Below are 19,436 nucleotides of genomic sequence, written 5' to 3' on the forward strand. Positions count from 1 at the left end.
CAGATACCAATAAAAATGCTGGAACCATCTGCCAGCTTTGGTGCGTAAGCTTTACGGCGATACCAATGGTGTTAATTACACCGCAATTTGATCTTGTCACCTAATTTACCTTCGGTAGATGGGACAGTTGATCGCCGGATCGTAGTAATCTGAGTTGCAGAAAACTTCGATGCAACACTAAGGCATCGTCATAGAATAGTGTGATTCATTTATACGATAGTCAGTTACTCTGAACAACCATTACGCACTATTTTCGGTTGGTCTGGTAGAGAGGCAGTTTATCGCTTCCATATCTCCCTAAGCGAGCATAAATAAACTCCCTGAACTTTCTGGAAGTAAGTTTGGTTCTGGCCCACGGGGGCAAGTGGGCACGGATATTTTCTTCATCACATCTGCGAAATTGTGACGTCGTGCGTGGGTGACAGAAAGAATAGTTAGAACGGTTGGTCCGCCTAGGGAGGCGATGCAGTGTCCGGGATGCACCGGGGGCGCATCGAAGGAAAAGCACCTGCTGTCACAGTGACGTACTGACGTCGGTACGAAATCCTGTTTTGGTTGAGTGCTGGAATCCTCCCCTAGGGGGTCACCACGAACATTCACTGGCAAGCAAAGCCGATCTGTGGAGATAAGCAACATAGGGTTGTGTGTAGGTGGTAATCTTAGACAAACAACCAGCAGCGATCATCGCTCACCGTCGCCTCCAAGATGAAGAGAAAGCAACAGTACGGATCCGTCACCAATGTGACGAAAATGCTATCGGATCGATCCTACTGGGATGTGGAGAGCATACTTCGGAACCGGCTTCGGGCGGCGCCCCAGTTTGTGGACTTTATCGACCTGGAAACGGAGCTGAAAGGTCACAATGGTTGCGTCAACTGTCTGCAGTGGAGCGACGACGGTCATATCCTTGCCTCGGCTTCCGACGATTTGCACGTTAAGCTGTGGGATCCGTTCCGGCATACGCAGCTGCACGACATACTCACCCCGCACGAGGGTAACATTTTCTCGGTGAAGGTATGGTTTCAGGATAGATCCCACCCGGATTGATGCATGTTTGGTATGTTAATTCTGTTTTGATCCATTTCCAAACAGTTCCTCCCACAACGGGGTAATTCGGTACTCGCAACCTGTGCCGGCGATTGCAAAACGTTCGTGTTTGACATCAACCGACAGACCGAGAACCCCACCAGACGGTGTGTCTGCCACCTGCATCGTGTCAAACGGTTAGCCACCTCGCCCCGCAATCCTCACCTGTTTTGGTCGGCGGCCGAAGACGGTTTGGTTTTGCAGCATGATATGCGTGTGCAGCACGCTTGCAATCAACAGGACAACAACGTCCTCATCGACCTGCGAAACTATCTGTGGGTCTCGCCGGAAGTAAAATGCATCGCAATCAACCCACAGCGCCCCGAACAGATGGCGATCGGGGCGAACGACTGCTATGCCCGGGTGTACGATCGCCGCATGATCTCGCTGTCGAGGGTGTGTATTTTTCCAGAATAGTTTGCTGATTTGTTGCCAAATATACCACAATCTTGTTTAGTTGGGTCCTTCGCAGCTGTACGATCCGCGGGAAATTGGCGATGGTTTGGTGGTGACGACGCGCATCGACAAGATCCCCAACGATGGTTGCGTCAAGTACTTCTGTCCGGGTCATCTGAATGGCGACGAGAAGGTCAACATGCAGTATAACTTTAAAACTATCACATACCTCACGTTCAGTCCGGACGGTACGGAGCTGCTGGTCAACATGGGTTCGGACCACATTTATCTGTTTGAAATCAACGGCTCCCGTCAGCCTGTGGTAGGAATTGTGCCATCAAAATCCGGCTAGGAAGTGATGAATAATCTTTCCCTTTTTTCCCTTCTCTTCCCCAGTTCCTAGAGTTGCCAAAGCTTCCACCCACAACCAATGGGGAGACGAATGGGTGCGTCGGTGGAGAAAAGACGAAACACAAATTCCCGCCCGACGTTGAGCAGCTGAAAATGGAGGGCAACGACAACCAGGAACGGTCCCAGTACCTGCAGGCGATCAACAAGTACACGCAGGCCATCCGCAAGGCGAACAATAAGGATTGCTCCATCCTTTACCTCAACCGGGCGACCGCACTGATGAGGCGCGATTGGTGGGTAAAGCTGATACTAGAGACATGGTTGCATTTGTTAACGAGCATTCCCGTGTGTATGTTTTTTAGGTATGGTGATGCTTATGCGGCCGTTCGTGACTGTCATACCGCGCTCCGTTTAGATCCGCACTACGTGAAGGCGTACTTCCGGCTGGCAAGGGCGCTACTGAAGTTGGAACAGTCCAAAGAGGCACAGCTGTGCTTGGATGAGCTTATCAAACGGTTTCCTTCGTACGCAAAGAATCAGGGTGTGCTGCTGCTCGGAAAGGACATTGGCATCGAGCTCGACAAGCAGCGTGTACGGGCGTCGGAAAGTCGGTTTTCGATCTACGAAGGAAACTACTTTCACGACAAAGAAAAAGTACGTTAGGAGCGGTCAGTGGGGGTGTATTGAAGGTTATTTTTTAATTATGTTTTGACCCCCATAGGGTTGGCGAGCAAAGGCGACCGACTATGAGAAGCGATTCGTTGGCCACTGCAACACCAAGACGGACATCAAGGAGGCAAATTACTTTGGTGATTCCAACTACATCGTTGCCGGGTAGGGCTCTTTTCTTCCCAAACTCATCAACTCATGAAATTTACTGAATCAATTTTCTTTCCACTTCCCACCCTTGCAGCTCCGATGATGGACGTTTTTATGTCTGGGACAGACACAGTGGCCTCGTCACCGCTTCGTACAAAGCGGACGAGCTTATCGTTAACTGCGTCCAGCCCCATCCGTACGTCTGCCTGCTGGCGACAAGCGGTATCGATAATGAGATAAGGCTCTGGACGCCCAAGTCACCGGAGGGTAAATTCGAGCGTAAGGAGAAACATTTGGATGCCTGCGTGAGCGAGAACCAGACCCGCATGAAGGCCGACCCATTCGAGGAGATGACCCCCGGGCAGGCGATTTGTCGGGCCAGTTAGCTTCTAGTGCAACTGGTAGGGCACGAGTGGTCTGGTGTTGATTTTGACTATCAATGGCTAATGATTGCTTTCCTTTCTTCCACCACAGATTGCCAACGTCCTATATGTGATTAAAGCTAGCATTAATAAATTATTCGCAAAGGTACGGTTTCTATAACCAACCTATGGGGAAAGCCGTAAAGCTGGGAAGACAGCGTGCTACTGCATCTAAAGATTCAGTGAAAAACAAACCACTCTTCCAACACGATCGACCATCACATTATTCGGTAGCTTGCACACGAGGGGCCGTTTTTATACGACGGATTTTATTTTCAAATTTTAAAATCATTTAGTACGAACTCACTGCGATATCAGTTTGGCGTGTAACCTTACGCCGATAGAAATATCAAATTGCCTCAATTTATTGAGATAAGGATTCAGAACTCTTAGAGTATGCCTAAGCATCATCCCGCGAACTCCCATACACCTAGCTACCTTGTTCAATGTTTAAAGGCGAAAAGCATCATCCTGGAGGTTGATGTATTTCATCTTTTCTCCAGTCTCAAATTTTAACCTTTATTTTCTAGGTTTCTTATCGTTGTTTATTAAACATCTGTTTATCTTACTGGGACAAATCGAAATGTTTGTTGGAATAATAAAAAAAAAAAACGCAGCCGTAGTCGGGAAAAACATAACTGTATGATAGTATGAATAAAAGATATATAATGCAATTATACCCACTTCCAAGTCGGCTAGAACGGTAACTGTAACACTCAGCCTATATTTAAAGTAAAAAAAACCCAGAGGCAGCATAGAAATCGTAAGGAATAAGCAAGAAATAAACCATGCAGTACTTGGTTTTACCAACCACCTCGTCGGGGTCGAGTTAACGAGTTTGATAAATGTCCTGAAATTATTAACGATACTTTTTTTCTTTCCAATTCGAAAACGAATGTGATAAAGTAACGGATATGAGTGACAAAGTATCATTTGTGTTTATTCCAGGGTCTGAGATCTTCAATCTGCAAAATTCATTCCTTCGATCGTCTAGCCCGAACTAACCGCATTAGCCACAAGGAAAGCGTAAAAATAAACCATCATTACCGGCGAAACTCACACACACACACACAATAAACCAAGAAAGGAAGTCATAAACACTCGAAGAATCTCCGTCGCACCAGGTTCGTAACGTTCTGCAAATCAATAGACTAACCGCAACGTTGGTTCTTTTTATCGTTTGTACATTAAACTCATCGCGCGACTGGGGGAAAGGATGAATTTATCAGTTGATTACTCTTTTTCTTATTCTTCTTCGGTTCCAAACTAACCACGAGTACTAGAACCATACACTAGTGGAAGCGTTTAATCTCTGTGAAAGATTCGCAACGATTCGGATGAGATGTATACCCACTACTGCTAGACACTGCTCTACCATGTCTAGTTTTCTTTCTCGGATCCAGCAAAAGTGAGCAAAAGCGGATCCCTTTCCTTGTGCTCTTTCGACGATATGAACCCGCTTGTATCCGGCTCGTTGCATCGGTTGCATTCTGTTCTTGCCCCGTGGTAGATGTAATAGATTTTAATCGCTATCGAATTAATCATTCGCCGGCAAGATTAACGGCGAGTAATGGAATATAAAACCACCATCGGGGCTTCCCGCTCTTGCCCATCAGCTCGCCCGGGTGAATCTGTTACTCGCCCATGTTTCTGCAACGACCGTACGCGTACGTCCCTTCGGTCGCGGATGTATATTTGAATGCACACATTGGCTCCACTCCGTTGGCGAACCAACGCAAAAGTATCAGTTTCTTCCCATCGGCTGTGCTGTGTGCCCTTCGATTCGCTAACCTTTTTTAAGCCGACCGCCCCCGGGGGGATGGGTGCCGTGCCAGTGTCGGGCGGTGGTGTGAAGCTAAAGCTTCCCACAAGACCCTCGGTCGACCCTGCTGTCGAACGGCAGCTGGCTTTAAGAGAGTACCTTTTGCCAGTTTCAAGTTGAAGATCACTGCAGATCGTTGGTCAATGGGTGGGTGGGGTGGACCGGGAAGAAGTAGCAATTTATCGACCGCCCGACCGTTCGTCTTTTTTCTCGAAGGAGGATGTAAACCGTTTCCAGGGACTACGGCACCGGGTGGTGGATGAATGGAGATGTTTATCGTGATGCGATTGTTCCGTTCGTGCCGTTGAGCAGCTCAGAAGCGTTGGCTCTTGGTGCAACTCTCAAGGTTATGCAGATGCAGAGATCTACTACATGAACTGTTTGGATGAGTCTTCGATTGGAGAATATAAGTAAGGAATCCTTAAGAACGTAGCTAATATTGGAGCTAGCATGAACACTGTATGGTTATAAGTGGAGTGTAACGAATATAAGGGAGGTTTTTATTATCAAACTTCTGTGCAAGATAAGTACGATCGGCAGCAAGTTTGAAAGAGAGTTTAGTTTTTTGGTCTCCTTTTTTTCGGTCGAATGATTATATATCCAGATCTTGATAAGATTTTAGCCAAGCTCCTCAAAATTTATATTTAAAAAAATGTTTGATTACAGTTCTTTAAGTGTTTAGGACTTGGTTTATTTTGTAAATTTTACGTCTTCTGTTTTCTCAACCTCACTCTTTATGGACAGCCCTAATAAGTTGAATGTTAATGTTTGCGTCTAAAATATGACTCGTTGGATTTTGAAACCATAAAAACAAAAACACGCTACAACCTTATTGCATTTTTAAATTTCAAGAAATTCTTCACTGAAATTTGAATTGCATTGCGATGCTGTAGAACGTCGAGCACGTTTTATCAACGATTTACTATTGTCTTGTTTTAAAATTGTACCATTTTGCCGAATGTAATGATACACTTTTTTTCACACCTCCTAACGGAATCGCTGGCCTTTACTTATCATTTCGCAGATAAACGTTACGTTCGCCGTTCGTGTTGTCGATGAACCAATCGACCAAGACCATGCTGTATTATTAAGCACTGTTTTGGAAGTTTTCAAAACTGTTTTTGGAAGCGTTTAACGTTGGAGGGAAACAAAATCCACCACCTTCCTTCCATGGCCTTTCGGGTGCAGGTGTTTACGTTGGATCCTTTGGAGGTTTTTCTTCTACATTTTTGGTTCCCTCTCACGCTGAAAGCGAACCCCGAGGGCAGTACTCTTTAAGGCAGCGATCGAAACCCAACCGAACGCAGTTTAATTTACATAACTATGCTAATTTGAAATACCGCAACCGTGGAGACGGGAGAGGGGCCGTGAAAAAGGGCAGAAGGATCAAACTGAACCATCGAAAAGGACGAGGAGGGAGGACCAAAGGGACGTGCTGGTTCATCATAAAGGGAAAATCAAATTTAAACAACAACGAACCTTGTTGATCGAAGGGAATGTGGAATCCCTCTGGGATGACCATCAACGTCGTTGGAAGCTGTTGAGCTGTCGCTTCTTTTTGGCGAACTTTTTTGTTTGTTGCTTTCGGTTTTTTAAGTGACGACGGACGACGTTTGTGAAAGCGCGAGCCCAGCCCTTCCTCGAAAAGGAGCTGAGGAAAGGAAAATTACTCCGAACCGATTATTTCGGCGTCTTGCGTTCTTTGCCTTACATTTCGCGGTATTCGTTCTCGTTCTTTTCGCTCCCTTTCGCCGGTTTGCGCATAATGTTGGACATCGTCGTGTCCAGCGCAAGGGCACGTTAGGCGCATAATCACACGTATACAATCATCTCGTTGTCGGAGTGACGAAAGAACGCTAGTCCAACGCTGGACGTCGGTAGCTGCGGAAACACTTACTTGACCGTTTTTAAAACCAATCCGTTTCGGAACCTTTCGCACCGAAAGAAGGTTGTCCAGCGCAGCGCAGACTTGCCACGATCAATCCGATACCGTGGAGACAAGACTCTTCGGGCTCTTCGAACACACAGGAGACCAACGCAAACGGACAACAAGGGCACGCATACCAAACGCGGCTGCCCTTTGCCCGGAGACAGGTCTATCGCTGAGTCTTTTTGTTTCGTCTCTCCTTCCGCCGAGGAAGGGAAGGACCTTCTGGAAAGGAGTAATCGAGTCCCTCCCCACACCCCACCCCTCCAGGCAAGATTGGAGCGAAACCAAAGTCAGAAACAACTGCAGCACTGGCATTTTGCGAAGGAACCGGTTTCGCAGGCAGCAAAAACAATGCGAAACGAACGAGAAGGACCAAAGGAAGGACGACGGGCTACTGCGGTTCGGGACCGGAAAGGGTGGCACAAACAAAAAAAGGGAAATCAGCGCTGAACCCGGGCCGGAGTTCCCGACTGCCCTTTTGCCCTTGTTTTCGCGACGTTCGGCTTCCAGCGAGCGCTGGTCAGGTTCTGTTGAACAGTATAATTCGATCGTCTGTCGTTTGTCAGCTTGCTTGTGTGTGTGTGTGTTTGTGTGTGGGACGTGGGACGTCGGTTTGGTAGGATCCCACGGGATGGACATCTACACGAACGGCTTTCTTGGTTTTCTGTAAAAATGTTAAGGTTGATTTTGTTTTAAAAACTAATTATTTATTTTTATTTTAAGACCCAAATGGAGATTTCTTATAATTAACTATATTAAAATACACTTTGGACACCTTTTAAACTTCCCGTTGAATGATCGTTCGGCACGCGGAAACTCCAGCTCCCATTGGCAGTCAAATCTCGCCAACGGTGGTGGAGTTACCAGGCTCCGGAAACGTCTAGTCGTGTTCCACGACATTTTCCAGCCAATAAAGAAGAAACTTACCATATTCACTGGATTTCGTACGGCCTTACCTTACTTACACGTTTTTCGTTTGAAAAATAAACAAACTATAGCATCTGTTGTAACCTTGGACAAAATTACGATGATTTTAATTTGCATGTTTGAACACTAACTTTTTAACTAAAAAAAAAAGAATCCTGGGAAGAAAGAGACATGATGACAAAAAATACATAAACCTCGCACCGTTAATTCATCACCGAACTGGCAAAGTGCACTGCACCCTGCCCTGTCCAGGTTGACGAATTCATAGCTGACAGGGTGGAGGTGTTCCCGTGTTGCGGATGGACGGTTGGTTGGCATGTTTAACCGACGTACGTGATCGAAATGCCGGAGACGTTGATGAGCGGGCCTGTTTTTTAGGCCTTTCCGTGGCGAAATGTTTACTGAAACAAGCCTCCAAAAAAGATACATGTGTAAAGATACCAACGCTTGGAACTTGATAATTTTACTACACACGATATCAATGAAAGATGTTAAATGATTATCAGTATCATTTGTCAATTTGAAATTGTATATATTTATACCATAATTTTATCATCTACCTGATTGAATGTCAATTCAGCTAACCTCGATTAAAATGAGAAATTATCCGCACATTCTTCTCGACCACAAACGGCCCCTTCGAAAGAGAGCTTCTCGTTCAGTTTTCTTCCTTCAACGTACCCTAAAATGGGCTCTGGCAGAAAAATGTACATTTTGGGCATCATAATCATCCAATCGTGTCGCACTTATAAAATGCCTTGATTCTCACAAAATGGCAGTAGCGTCAGCGGCATTCCTGGGCCGGGTGCGCTGGGCTCGGCGTAAATTAACCTTCCATTTCCCGATTGATCGGTTGAAGTGGTTAACATTCTTCAACTCTGGCCACCTTCCACCCGGTCCTGCCATATATATAAAGGAGAAGACTATATCTCTGCAAGCGCAGAGCACGTAGCAATCGTTCGTCCGAGTCCTTGCGGCCCCCCTTCCCATTCCCTGCAAGTTTCCATTTATTTATTGCACCATAATTTTCATCCGTCCACCGTCCACAAACGGGCGCCTCGTTTGGAGGAACCCGGCCATCATACACTCGTATGATCGATCGAAACTCCCTTCGGGCGGGTCGGTAATTCTCTCGCCGTGCAGAGTCGGAGTTCCATCGCCATCGCCTGTTATCAGGAAAGTGTGCTGCAACATTGTTGCCATCGGGGAGATTAATGGATGCAAGAAATGCACCCCATCCGTGGGCGAACGGAGTGAGGATCGGCGACGAAACAAGGTTTGATGGTCTTGCAAAACAACCAGAACCACTGTCGAACGGGAAGAAAAGTGTTTTGCGAACAACGCCGTTCTATGAAGCCTTCATTCAAGTGGTCGGGGTAGCATTTGGAGAAACCATTTATTGAAGAACCAGTTTGCGGTGTTATTATTGATTTCATAGTCCATAATTTATGTTTCATCTCGTGTTTTATGGTTTGAAGAGAGAATGCGGAGAAGATTGCCCTGTAAGCCAATGCAAGGTGTTTCGTTTAGCTTCTTACAATGGAAGCTTTGCTTGAAAAATGAAATTACATCGAGAAATTGTTTTAGCATGTAGTGTAGTTATAAAAACGTCCCGTGTCACCTTCTATGGAGTGCATCCTCTGTATGACATATTTTTTTGTCTCGTTTAGCAACCAACTAATTTGCAAAACCGACAATGAAATGTGACTCTTAAAATTTAATTGGAAGCGAATTGAAATCCGTCCCACAGCCGGTGCGGATCGTGCTTCGCGCGAAACACTCTTACATTAATGAGATCGCACGCACATGCACTCCGTCAATCAATTCATTAGGAAAGGATGTCGCCATAAGACAAAAACGAAAAAATAAAACCCGGGAGGGAAACGAAACGCAGCTTCAAAGAAGGGCACACAAACACACGCAGCTTGGCGCAGGTTCCGTGCGTTACACAAATAAGATCCCCGTTGTCATGTGGAGTTGAAGAAAAACAAAACAAAAAAATATCTAACGCATAAAGCATACGCTGCATGTGTCTTCCCCTTTTATGCTCCGCTCGAAAAGGTTTTTAAAGGAAAGGGTTTTGCCGGCTGCACAATGCTACTCGAGCCTGCACGGACAGGGGGGAGGGTTGAGCGTGGCTAGAGGGAGACGAGGGGAAAGAAAAATGCCATACATATCCTTCGCACGTTCACACGACCCCCACGACCTTCCCCATGTTCCTCGTGTTGCAGGACACAAGCTTTTCCCTTTCGTTCGAGCTATATTTGCCATCCAATGTCATTTGTGGAGGAATCGTTTACTTGTGTGTGTAGGGGCAAACACGAGGCTTCCAATTCATTTTCTTTTAATTTTTCATTAACAAGTTAAACATCGGGAGCGGAGGGAAAAAATATTTCCGAAAGGGAAAACCCAGTCGTGCGACATGTTTCCCACTCGAGGTGCATCTATTTCGAGCCGTTCTCGATGCAGTTTTTTTCTTCATGCTTAGCATTTTCGTTTGTTTCAAGTTCACAGTCAACCATTTTATGTTCAGGCGACGGTAAGAAGCAGGTCGGGCGGGGGGACGTGCCGTTTGTGGTGTTTCTTTTGCGTTTTGTGCCTCCTTGCCTTTTAATCATGTCGAGCCGTATCGTCGTCGTCGTCGTCGTGTTTCGGTGGAATATTAGCGGAACGGAGGCATTTATATTCATTTCACTTTGCTGCATCAGACATGTGCATACAATGCCCAAGTACGGCCGTTTCTTGGTTTGTTCTAGACAGAGGGTTGTAAATGAAGCATGATGGTAAGATTGGAACGAAACGGGCGGAGGATAATGTTTTCCCATAAACTCATAGTAATCTGTGTTGGCTTTTTTGTTCTTGCACTTGAAGTAAATTGCAATAAATAAATTAGAAACCACCTATTTGAGACGAGGGTATTTATGTTTGTTGCCACATTCAATGCCCGGGCCAGAAAAGTTGATGGAAATGCTCAATGTTTACCAACTACCAGGCGTCTCCATTGGATGGCTATTTCCGTTTAGCCCGGCACAAATTCGTGCAAACATGCTTGAAACATTTTGTTTAAAATCGATTTTGATATAATAAAGCAAAAACAACACATTCGAATGCAAACAAATATTGTTGGGAAAAGGTTGTAAACTAAAACTCGGATGAAAACAATGCTGAAACAACATATTTCAAGGGCCAGGCAAGGCACGAGTGAAATGAAACTGGAAGAAACTACAACCTGGAATAAATCCGATATAAGTGTTTGTGTCAAAGGTCAGATTATTTTTTAAAATATCGCTGAATAAACATAACTGATTTTCGCTTGCAGCCTACGCCTTCAATCGAGATCGGATTGAAGGTAGTAAAAAACAATTTGTGAAGGCAATAGAACAAGCCGGGTGTCTGCAAAACAAGTCACGAGTGCAGAAAAGGGAACCAAAACGAACGATCAAACCTCTTCCCTCTTCCCCCCACGGGAAATGATGAAACGAAAATCAACGTTCCAATTTCTATTCCTGCTCGCCCTTTTCTGTGTTGGTGTGTGTATGCTGTATTGAGGTACTGAGAAGGCCAAAAGCACGGACGAAACATCCACAGATAGGCCGGGCCGTAATTTGTGCTCCCAGGGCGGCGAAGGTCCCCCGATGCAGTTGCAGGGAAGAAGAAAAACGGACTAAGAGAAGAACACACCACCATGCCATGCAGCCCAGAAGACGCTGGTTCGAAAAGGGCAGTTGTGGCAGAAGGAATAGAGAGAACGAAGAAAAAAACGATGGCAGAGTTATGTTCCAGGAACGAATCGTAAGCCTGGACAGACACGCCGGTGGTGTTGGTCTTGTGCGGTTGGCTGAACAAGACCTTCGAAGCTTCGAAGCGATCGCTAGGCAATGGTTCGCGTTTCTTGCGAAACGAGGTTGTAAAGAAAAATCACGGCCAAACTGGGCTGGAGTAGGAGGGAAAAGACGGGGGAAAAAGATCTTTACCGTAGGTAAATGGAGATCCAGTGGGAATGGGAAGCAGAAATAAAAGGAACCTACAGCTGCCAACATGTCTACTTGCATAAGAAGCATTTCTTGTCTTACTAAAAATAGTGGTGAGATGTAAAGCAAAATTAATTGAAAAAGAAACACAACTTTTCTCGCATTATTTTTAATATTATAGCTCAATTTCACTCCATGTTTCGTTGGGAATACGTATTGTTAATAGGATGAATTTTTGTTTTAAATATTCCTTTCAAGTATGCTTCCACGCCACAGATTTGCCACAGATCGGTGATTTTGTGCAATTTTTCCAAAACTCACTTTCGCTTCTTGATCTGCTTGCAGGCCTCATTTCCGTTCGCCAACCCTCGGCCGTTCCGGTGAAATCCTACGCGCCTTTTGAGCACGTCCCACTCCGGCTCGCATTTCCATTTTTAATTCCACTGCACTTCGCTGCAGGAACTCGATCGCTTCTTCCTGTCTTCCCTTTTTTTGCTCAGTCTTTTCGCTGCAGTCAAGTGCGTCGGCCTTACGTGTATGCGTGTGTGTGTGTGTCACAGACAGACCGGATGGATGTTGCAGGAAGGCAGAGAGAAGTAGAATGAATTTAAAAAAATGCTGAAAGGAAGTGTGTGCGCCAATCTTGCCAAGTAAAGCCAAAAGGAAGAGGCAACAAAAAACCAACGCCAACGGATCTACCGGGAGGTTGGCGGTAGGTGGTTCGCAAAAGGGCCACTCAGACACTGGGTTGGGCAGGTTTTGCAGGCACGGCACAAGAAGAAAACTTCCCCGCTTCCTTCTCACCTCCTGCTCCGGTTCGGTCGCAGAATCGCGGAAAGGAAATGAAACGGAACGCTCGAGCGGAAGAATAAGAACGATGGTGACGACGGTGCATTAGGCGAAGGGAAGGGGGTGGGAGGGAGCGCGCGCCGGAACGGATTCACGAATGCAGCCGATTCTGCGAATTGACGAATATCGGCGGATCCCCGGACCGGAGCGGGAAAAAAAGCGGACCGTCGCGACGAGACAATAAAGTGACCTTGACTCCCTATAATTACGTACATGGTCGGGAGGGGCTCAGGGGAGAAGAGGGAGAGAGGGAGGAGGTTTTCGCAAGGGTTTCGCGGCGACGTTCGTCGAGTTGTTCGTCGGCCATTTTCTTCGTCTTGCGCGCCACCAGATCCGTGGTGGTGGTGGTGGTGATGGTGTGTCTGGCCCTTTCCCCCGGGCGGGAATGGGCGAAGGCCAGAAAAGGGCGAAGAGCGGGGAGGGAAAAGAAACGTGTATCCTCGAGAGAAACGTGTTCGTGGCGTTGTTGTTCGCTGGGAACGTGCGAGAAATATGTTTGTAAAGAAGCGAACGCGATTTGGAAGCATTTTCACGGCAAAAGGCAGCGCGTTTTTCCCAGGAAGACACGTTTATTTAAAAGTTAAATGTGTGAAAGACAGAGAGAGAGAGAGAGAAAAAACACTCAAGAAACGTACTTTTGATGAACAAGTTTACTATTCGGCGTCTTCGCAAAAAGCAAAAATGTTTGATTCGATCCAGCGATCGACGAAAGATCACCATTAGTGTTGTGCGTAATGAATCTTTTGGCGAGATTCACTCATATGAATCTTTCACATAAGATTCATTCAGATTGATTCATGAATCTTTAGGGACTCGAATCTTCAAACCTTAATGAATCTTTCGAAACCTTAATGAATCTTCATAAATCTTGCGATCATGCGACTAAAAAAACGAAAAAGAGGACCCCCCACTACCCATTTTTGGCTCATCACATTCCATCATTTGATGTGTCTTTGGGATTCATGAATCTCTCGTCAAAAGATTGGTGAATCTCTAAAACGCTAAGAATCAATCAGACCTACGAATCTGAATCTGAAATACACAACTCTAATCACCATTAACGCCAGCTGCCCCTTTCGGAGCGGGAAGCAATGAACTTACAATCGTAAACCCGCCAACCAGACCCATTTCACTGGACTCGGAGAGCCTGTTAGCGAACCTACTGAAGCAAACCGGCCGCCGTTGGGCATTCCGTCTTGAACCGGTTTCCCGAGCAGAATCACTTCTTCTTCCACTCGTGGCTCGCGGTGCAGCAATGTTCTCGCCGAGAGAAAGAACCCCGGTGCATCACGATGCAGTTCGTTTCGAAGAGGCCTTAAGAAAAAGCCTACGAGTTAGCAGCGATCAACGGTTTCGGGGAGGGATTTTTGTTGCATTTTCGCACGTCTGCTCCGAAAGCCGAAAGACGAGAGGCTGCGTTTGACCTTGAACGTGGCACGAACTCTAAGGCAGAGGTTTCCTTGAATGCATCCACCGTGCGGTCATATAAAGCTACTATTTTGAGCAATTAATGACCAAGCAAACATTAAAATCGACCCACCGATCAAACTCGTTGACGGGTTGAGCCGAAAGTTTAAAGACCCTCCCTGGCTGATCTGCGATCACGTTCGCAATCCTTACTCGAAAAAAATAAAGAAACCATGGGCGCTTAACGATGATCCTCTACCTGCACCAATTTCGACCGTCTAGACATTCGGCCTACAGGTTTTTTGCTCCTTCCTTTCGAGCCCCGTTGGACAAAAGTGGCCTCTCCGTTGGGTTCCGTTCCGGTGCATCGTGGCAAGGATTGAGATGTTATTTGATATTCATCGCTGCGTGGATTTTGTTGGGGATAATTTATGGCGCTGTTTCGGAATCAATCTCATCGGAAGGGCCCGGCTTTCGATCAAAGTGTTTTGGGATGTGCATTTTTGTGTAAAACTTTGTTTCGTAATATAATACGAGAGAATGTTATTTCTTGGCGTGTTAAGCTTTTCTAACTTTATTGGAGTGATCTTCCGAACGCTTCTACGTTAAATTATAAACGAAGGCTAAGAACCGACAACCGTTCCAGCCAAAGGGGTAAAGAACAAGACAAGACATCGCACGACTTTCCGCCGTTGCCTACCGAAGCAAGACTCCTTTCTCAAACCCATTCCCTTCGGAAGAAACGATGTGCAAACACGAACAAAGGCAAACAGTGCGCGGGGAAGAAACCGGCGTCCGAAGAAACCGGCCAGTTCGACCGACGACGATCGTGGATGGACAATTGGGACTGCTTTGCATCTCTTCCTGTGCGGTTCTACACAGCGACCGCACAAGCGGTCTGTCCACACGAAAACGAGTCCTTCGACTGGTCGAAGACGGACGGACCGATATAAACGGCACTTTATTTACCCATTTATTTATCTTCCCACTTATCGCGGCAACCTTCGAAGGGTTCAAATACTTTCCTCCGCAGCGGTCCGGGTTTCGCGTTCCTTTAGCTTTGTTGTTTAACCGCGGCTTTATGGCAGGTATGACGGACACATATTAATATGATGTGTCTGCAGCCGGTACGTGCTCGAAAGGCGATGCGATGGGCCATTAAAATCAATGATTCCCTGTTCGCTGTTGCAATTGTTTGGTACATTGTAGCAACGCCGTCCGGTTCGGAGAGCAATCTGAAGGTAGCTTCATTCGACCAGCAACTCGCTCTATTCTTGCCATTTTCTTACTTCCTGTCCACGACTAGGAGACGGTGCTGGTTTTAAGCTTGCCAAAGAAAATTCGCTTTCCACTGCACCAACACCTTACTAGCTTTTGGATACGTTTTCCTCCGATTCCCGATTCCCGGATTGCTTTGACCATGAAAACTCGATGTTCACCAACACGAGAAAAAACCAGCTGCACATACGAACACACAAGTGGCGTTGCATCGAAGCCCTGCCGATATGTTGTAGGGCTGCACAGTTGACCACCCCATTCATGGAATCTTTCTCTTCCCATGTGTGTGTGTGTCCCACTCCCCCTCCCTGAGTCGCGATCGTACTCGATCCCAGCCGGCCCTCCACATGATCGCTAGCGTTTGGCCAAGGGGAGGAGGATAAATCGGGAACGGGGGAAAAAATCAGTCTCATAAAAACTGTGGAACACTACGCGACATAAAAACCGAAACGAAGGGAAGAACGAGCCCTTTGCGCAATGCGAATGCGAACACACGAGCACGAGGAGGGAACAATCAGAGCTCAGTCGGGAGAGGGGAGAGCATAAACCAGGGGGGGAGGAGGTGAGGAGGAAAAGGTGAGGAGCTTTATATCAAAAGCCGGGGCCGTGCATTCAATGTAGCATACATTTATGCGCGAATGAATGAATGCCGGGCCTGCGAAAGGGAATGCGAATACAAAGTCGGCGCAAAGGGAAAGGGCGCGTCGAAAGCCGGAGACGTGACGCACATGGCGGCAGCCAGCGACGGCGTGAAGTAAAACAAAGAAGAAAGGAAAGAAGAAGAAGACAATAAAACTCAAAATCTGCAGCGAAAAATTTAAAAACCGAAAAAACAAGAACATAAGTAAAAAACTAACAAAAAAAAACGGGAGTATGTACAATAATGGCCTCTTTAGACTTGTGTGTGTGTGTGAGCGTTTACATGCTGGTGGGCCATAATTGTGACACCATGCTGTTGTTCAGTACTCTCCTCAGCCTCCTCTTCCGTTTTGGGGCGGGTTTATGCCCACGTGCGTGTGTGTGTGTGAGTGTGATTAATTTTTTTTCAGTCAATTCATGTTAAAATGTTTTCGTATGCTGCGTGCATGCACTGCACGATCAGGCCCGAAGAGCTTGCTGGAGCGTGTGGAATTCTCCTGTCTGCGAATATTCTGCGAAACATTAGCGACACACACACACAACGAAACGCCTCCCCAAGCCGCGCGATCGCCAGCCGACCGGATAGAGGGACCGTTTGGCCGCAGCATAACTGCAGCAAATTGCGCACACGGAAAGGGCCGAGGGAAAGAGGAAGAAGAAGCACTACAAAAAGCATGAGCAAAAAAACCGAAATCGGTGAAAAACAAAAAGGGTTCTAAATTGGCTCCTCTTCCATTCCCCAGCGCTTCGTTAGCCGGCCTTTTTCTTTCGCCCGGTTGCAAATTGAATTGCATCGCTCGAAAAAATGCATTCCTCGTTGCATGGGGAGGCTTTGCTGGTACACGCGAGCATGGAAAGTGGGAAGGTGGCGTTCACGGCGGGAACCTTGGAAGAGGAGAGGAGAAGAGAGGTCCCGGTTTTGGACGCAGGATGGGGATAGGGGATGATGAAGGGAAATATTCGTCCGGCGAATAAAATGAAGGGCGCCTTTGGAGGAACTCCCCATTCTGGAGGGAACCCACGTATGTTGTCCTAAATATGCGATCATAAAAGATGATCTTACAAGGCATGATCTTTATATTTCAAAATGCCTCGCTCTTGAGAATATCGTTATAGCATAAAGTTACACGATTCAATTTTCAACATACCCTTTGGAGCAACATAAACTACTTGGCCACCCTCCTCCCACCGGGAGCCACTCAACCATAATGATGATGATGATGATGAGTGTCAGCGAGATGGTCCTTTGATTGTTCACCCTTCCGAGGCGAAAAACCGTCCGCTTCAAAGTAAAAGCCGTTGTCACATCAATCGACTGATGAAAACCGTACGTTTTTTATTTTTCATCTACTTCCTGTAGCATTTCAGCGTGGTTATCATGTTTCAATGGCAAGGATAAAAAAACCCATAGAGTTTCCTTTTTAAACCGAACCATGTTGTGCTCGATGCATGCAATGGAAAAATTGCGAAAATGCAACCACAAACGGGTGACAATTTTCCCTGCCAAACTCTCCCTTCCAAAGCGTGGGCTTCTTATGCATGCACCCACTTCCCCAATCGCAGCCTTGATGTTCGTGTTTTTCCTCGAGATCGTTCCCTTCTTCGTGTTTTTTTCTTTTTGTTTGCCAGCCGCATTTTCCCCCCTTTTTTCCGTGTCTTAATGCTTCCTCGTCCATTTCGCTTTCGCCCGCGCGGGTTGGGGGAGCTTCCAATTCATTGGGTGTGTGTGTGTGTTGCACATGCACCGGATGCAGCTCGGTGCATCGAGGCCCATCCTTCTCTTCCCGTTCACCTCTTTTTCTTTTTTTTTTGTCGTTGCAAATAGTGAGAAACGTACAACAAGAAGCGTCCTGTCTTAAACGCCAGGGCGTTCCGTTTTTCCGACACAAATGCCGTCCGTCCGACACCGGGTCTTTGTCGTTGATTGAGCAGGCGACACCGACAAACACGATCCTTTGCCACCTCTCCCCCTTTCCCCACACACCGCCCATTTTCCTTGCTCTTGACTCGTTCCATGTTTTGTGTGTATGTGAGTATTTTTTTCGTTCCATACGGGGACTTCTCTCTAAGTGCAGCTGCAGTTGCATTCGAACCGTCCATGGTAAGATGCCGGCATGTCTTTTTTTTGCCATTCCGTGTATGTGTGTAAATGTGTGTGTATGCTCCCCTTTTTTTCCTTAAATCTTCCCCCTTGTCCCGACTAAAGTATTCTCGCCCTAATTTGGAGGGCGACAGTTGAAAACGAAAGTTTCGTGACTGTACCGATGTTACATACTTTGTAGAATTATTTTAGACTCTTTCCATGTTCCTTTATTTTGTATGAAGGTACGGAGTGTTATTTTATTGAAAAAGAAAAACCCTAAATTGGATACTGAATCCATGTTGCATATATTTTACGTACATGAAAAACAACATTTATCCACTTCACAAATTATTAAAAACATGTTTTGTTACTAAAAAACTAAATTTGGAATTTTCCTTAACAACCTGTGAATTTTAAATTAAACTATTGCTGTTCAAAAACTGATGACAGGAGCAAAAATCACTCATAAGTTATAGTTAACAAGACATAGCGTCGTTGAAATTCGTTTATGAAGTGTTAAGGTTATCTTTGCATTCCCGTTTCATACACACCTGATGTAACAACATGTGCCATTTTGGAAGCCTCAAACGCTTGCAGAAGGCATTTTCACAGGCTTAAGATGCTTGCACCAGCGAACTGTATTAGTCACTCCCGAGTCTGCTGCTCATCACAAGTTCAAGTTCACTGAGTTTTTCACATCCAGCAACCGAAGGTCGACAATCCGAGAAATCACTAGACTGTTCATCAACTAAAGGCCACTAGACACCACTTAGAGATCCCTAAACCGGAGGGATCATACGTTTCGACGATCGTGTTGAAGATCCTGTGACTTAAAATCTCCTTCGAGCAGATCGCGCACGGTTATACGGCTTCTCGGGTCCAACAAAAAACGGTGCGAAAAACTTATCCCTCGGTGCGTTCTAGGGGCTTCAATCGGAGGCACCGAGTTCTTTCTTCCTACATCTCCGATAGAGACTCCTTCCAGAGATTCGAGGGGCCTACCCGAGCAGAGGCTCCGATTTTTTCCGAACCGCATCCTAGAAGATCCACCTCGAGACTGATCGTAAAAATTGAAAAATCTCTTATGCAATGGATCGCCCAACATTCTGCGTACGCTCTCCCCTGTCCTGCCACCATCGCTTCCCCTCCGTTGGATATCCCCCTTGGCAGGGGGTTCTTCAGCTCCGGGTTTGTCGATTCCCAGGTCCCGGTTTTCAGCCTTTTCTCGTTTGTGTGTTTGCGCTGCATCGTTCTTTCTCCATTCCTTCCGAGGGTCTCTCGCTCGGTTGCCCGGGTCGGCCCCATCACTCCATCCTCTTTCCCTCTGTGTTTGTGTGTGTGTGTGTGTGGAAGTATGTATTTTTCTCCATTCTCCTGCGTTTCGCGCCTGGGCCGATTTAAAATACGTGTTGTTTTCTGTTCCTTCTCGTTATTCGCTCGCGTTTCGCTTCCCCAC

At 46.4% G+C, this 19,436-nt stretch overlaps 1 protein-coding gene across 1 annotated transcript; it reads left to right on the forward strand.

Moving 5' to 3' along the window:
- Window positions 1-316: 316 nt before the first annotated feature.
- On the forward strand, window positions 317-3,237 carry LOC131286737 (WD and tetratricopeptide repeats protein 1-like). Its single transcript, XM_058315733.1, has 8 exons — window positions 317-1,014; window positions 1,093-1,482; window positions 1,559-1,804; window positions 1,879-2,126; window positions 2,196-2,487; window positions 2,555-2,667; window positions 2,747-3,053; window positions 3,127-3,237. Exons 1-7 carry the CDS (start codon window positions 706-708, stop codon window positions 3,036-3,038), a joined length of 1,890 nt encoding a protein of 629 aa, XP_058171716.1. The 5' UTR covers window positions 317-705; the 3' UTR covers window positions 3,039-3,053; window positions 3,127-3,237.
- Window positions 3,238-19,436: the final 16,199 nt, after the last annotated feature.

This window comes from Anopheles ziemanni, chromosome 3 (assembly GCF_943734765.1).
Source record: "Anopheles ziemanni chromosome 3, idAnoZiCoDA_A2_x.2, whole genome shotgun sequence".
NCBI classification, from domain to species: domain Eukaryota; kingdom Metazoa; phylum Arthropoda; class Insecta; order Diptera; family Culicidae; genus Anopheles; species Anopheles ziemanni.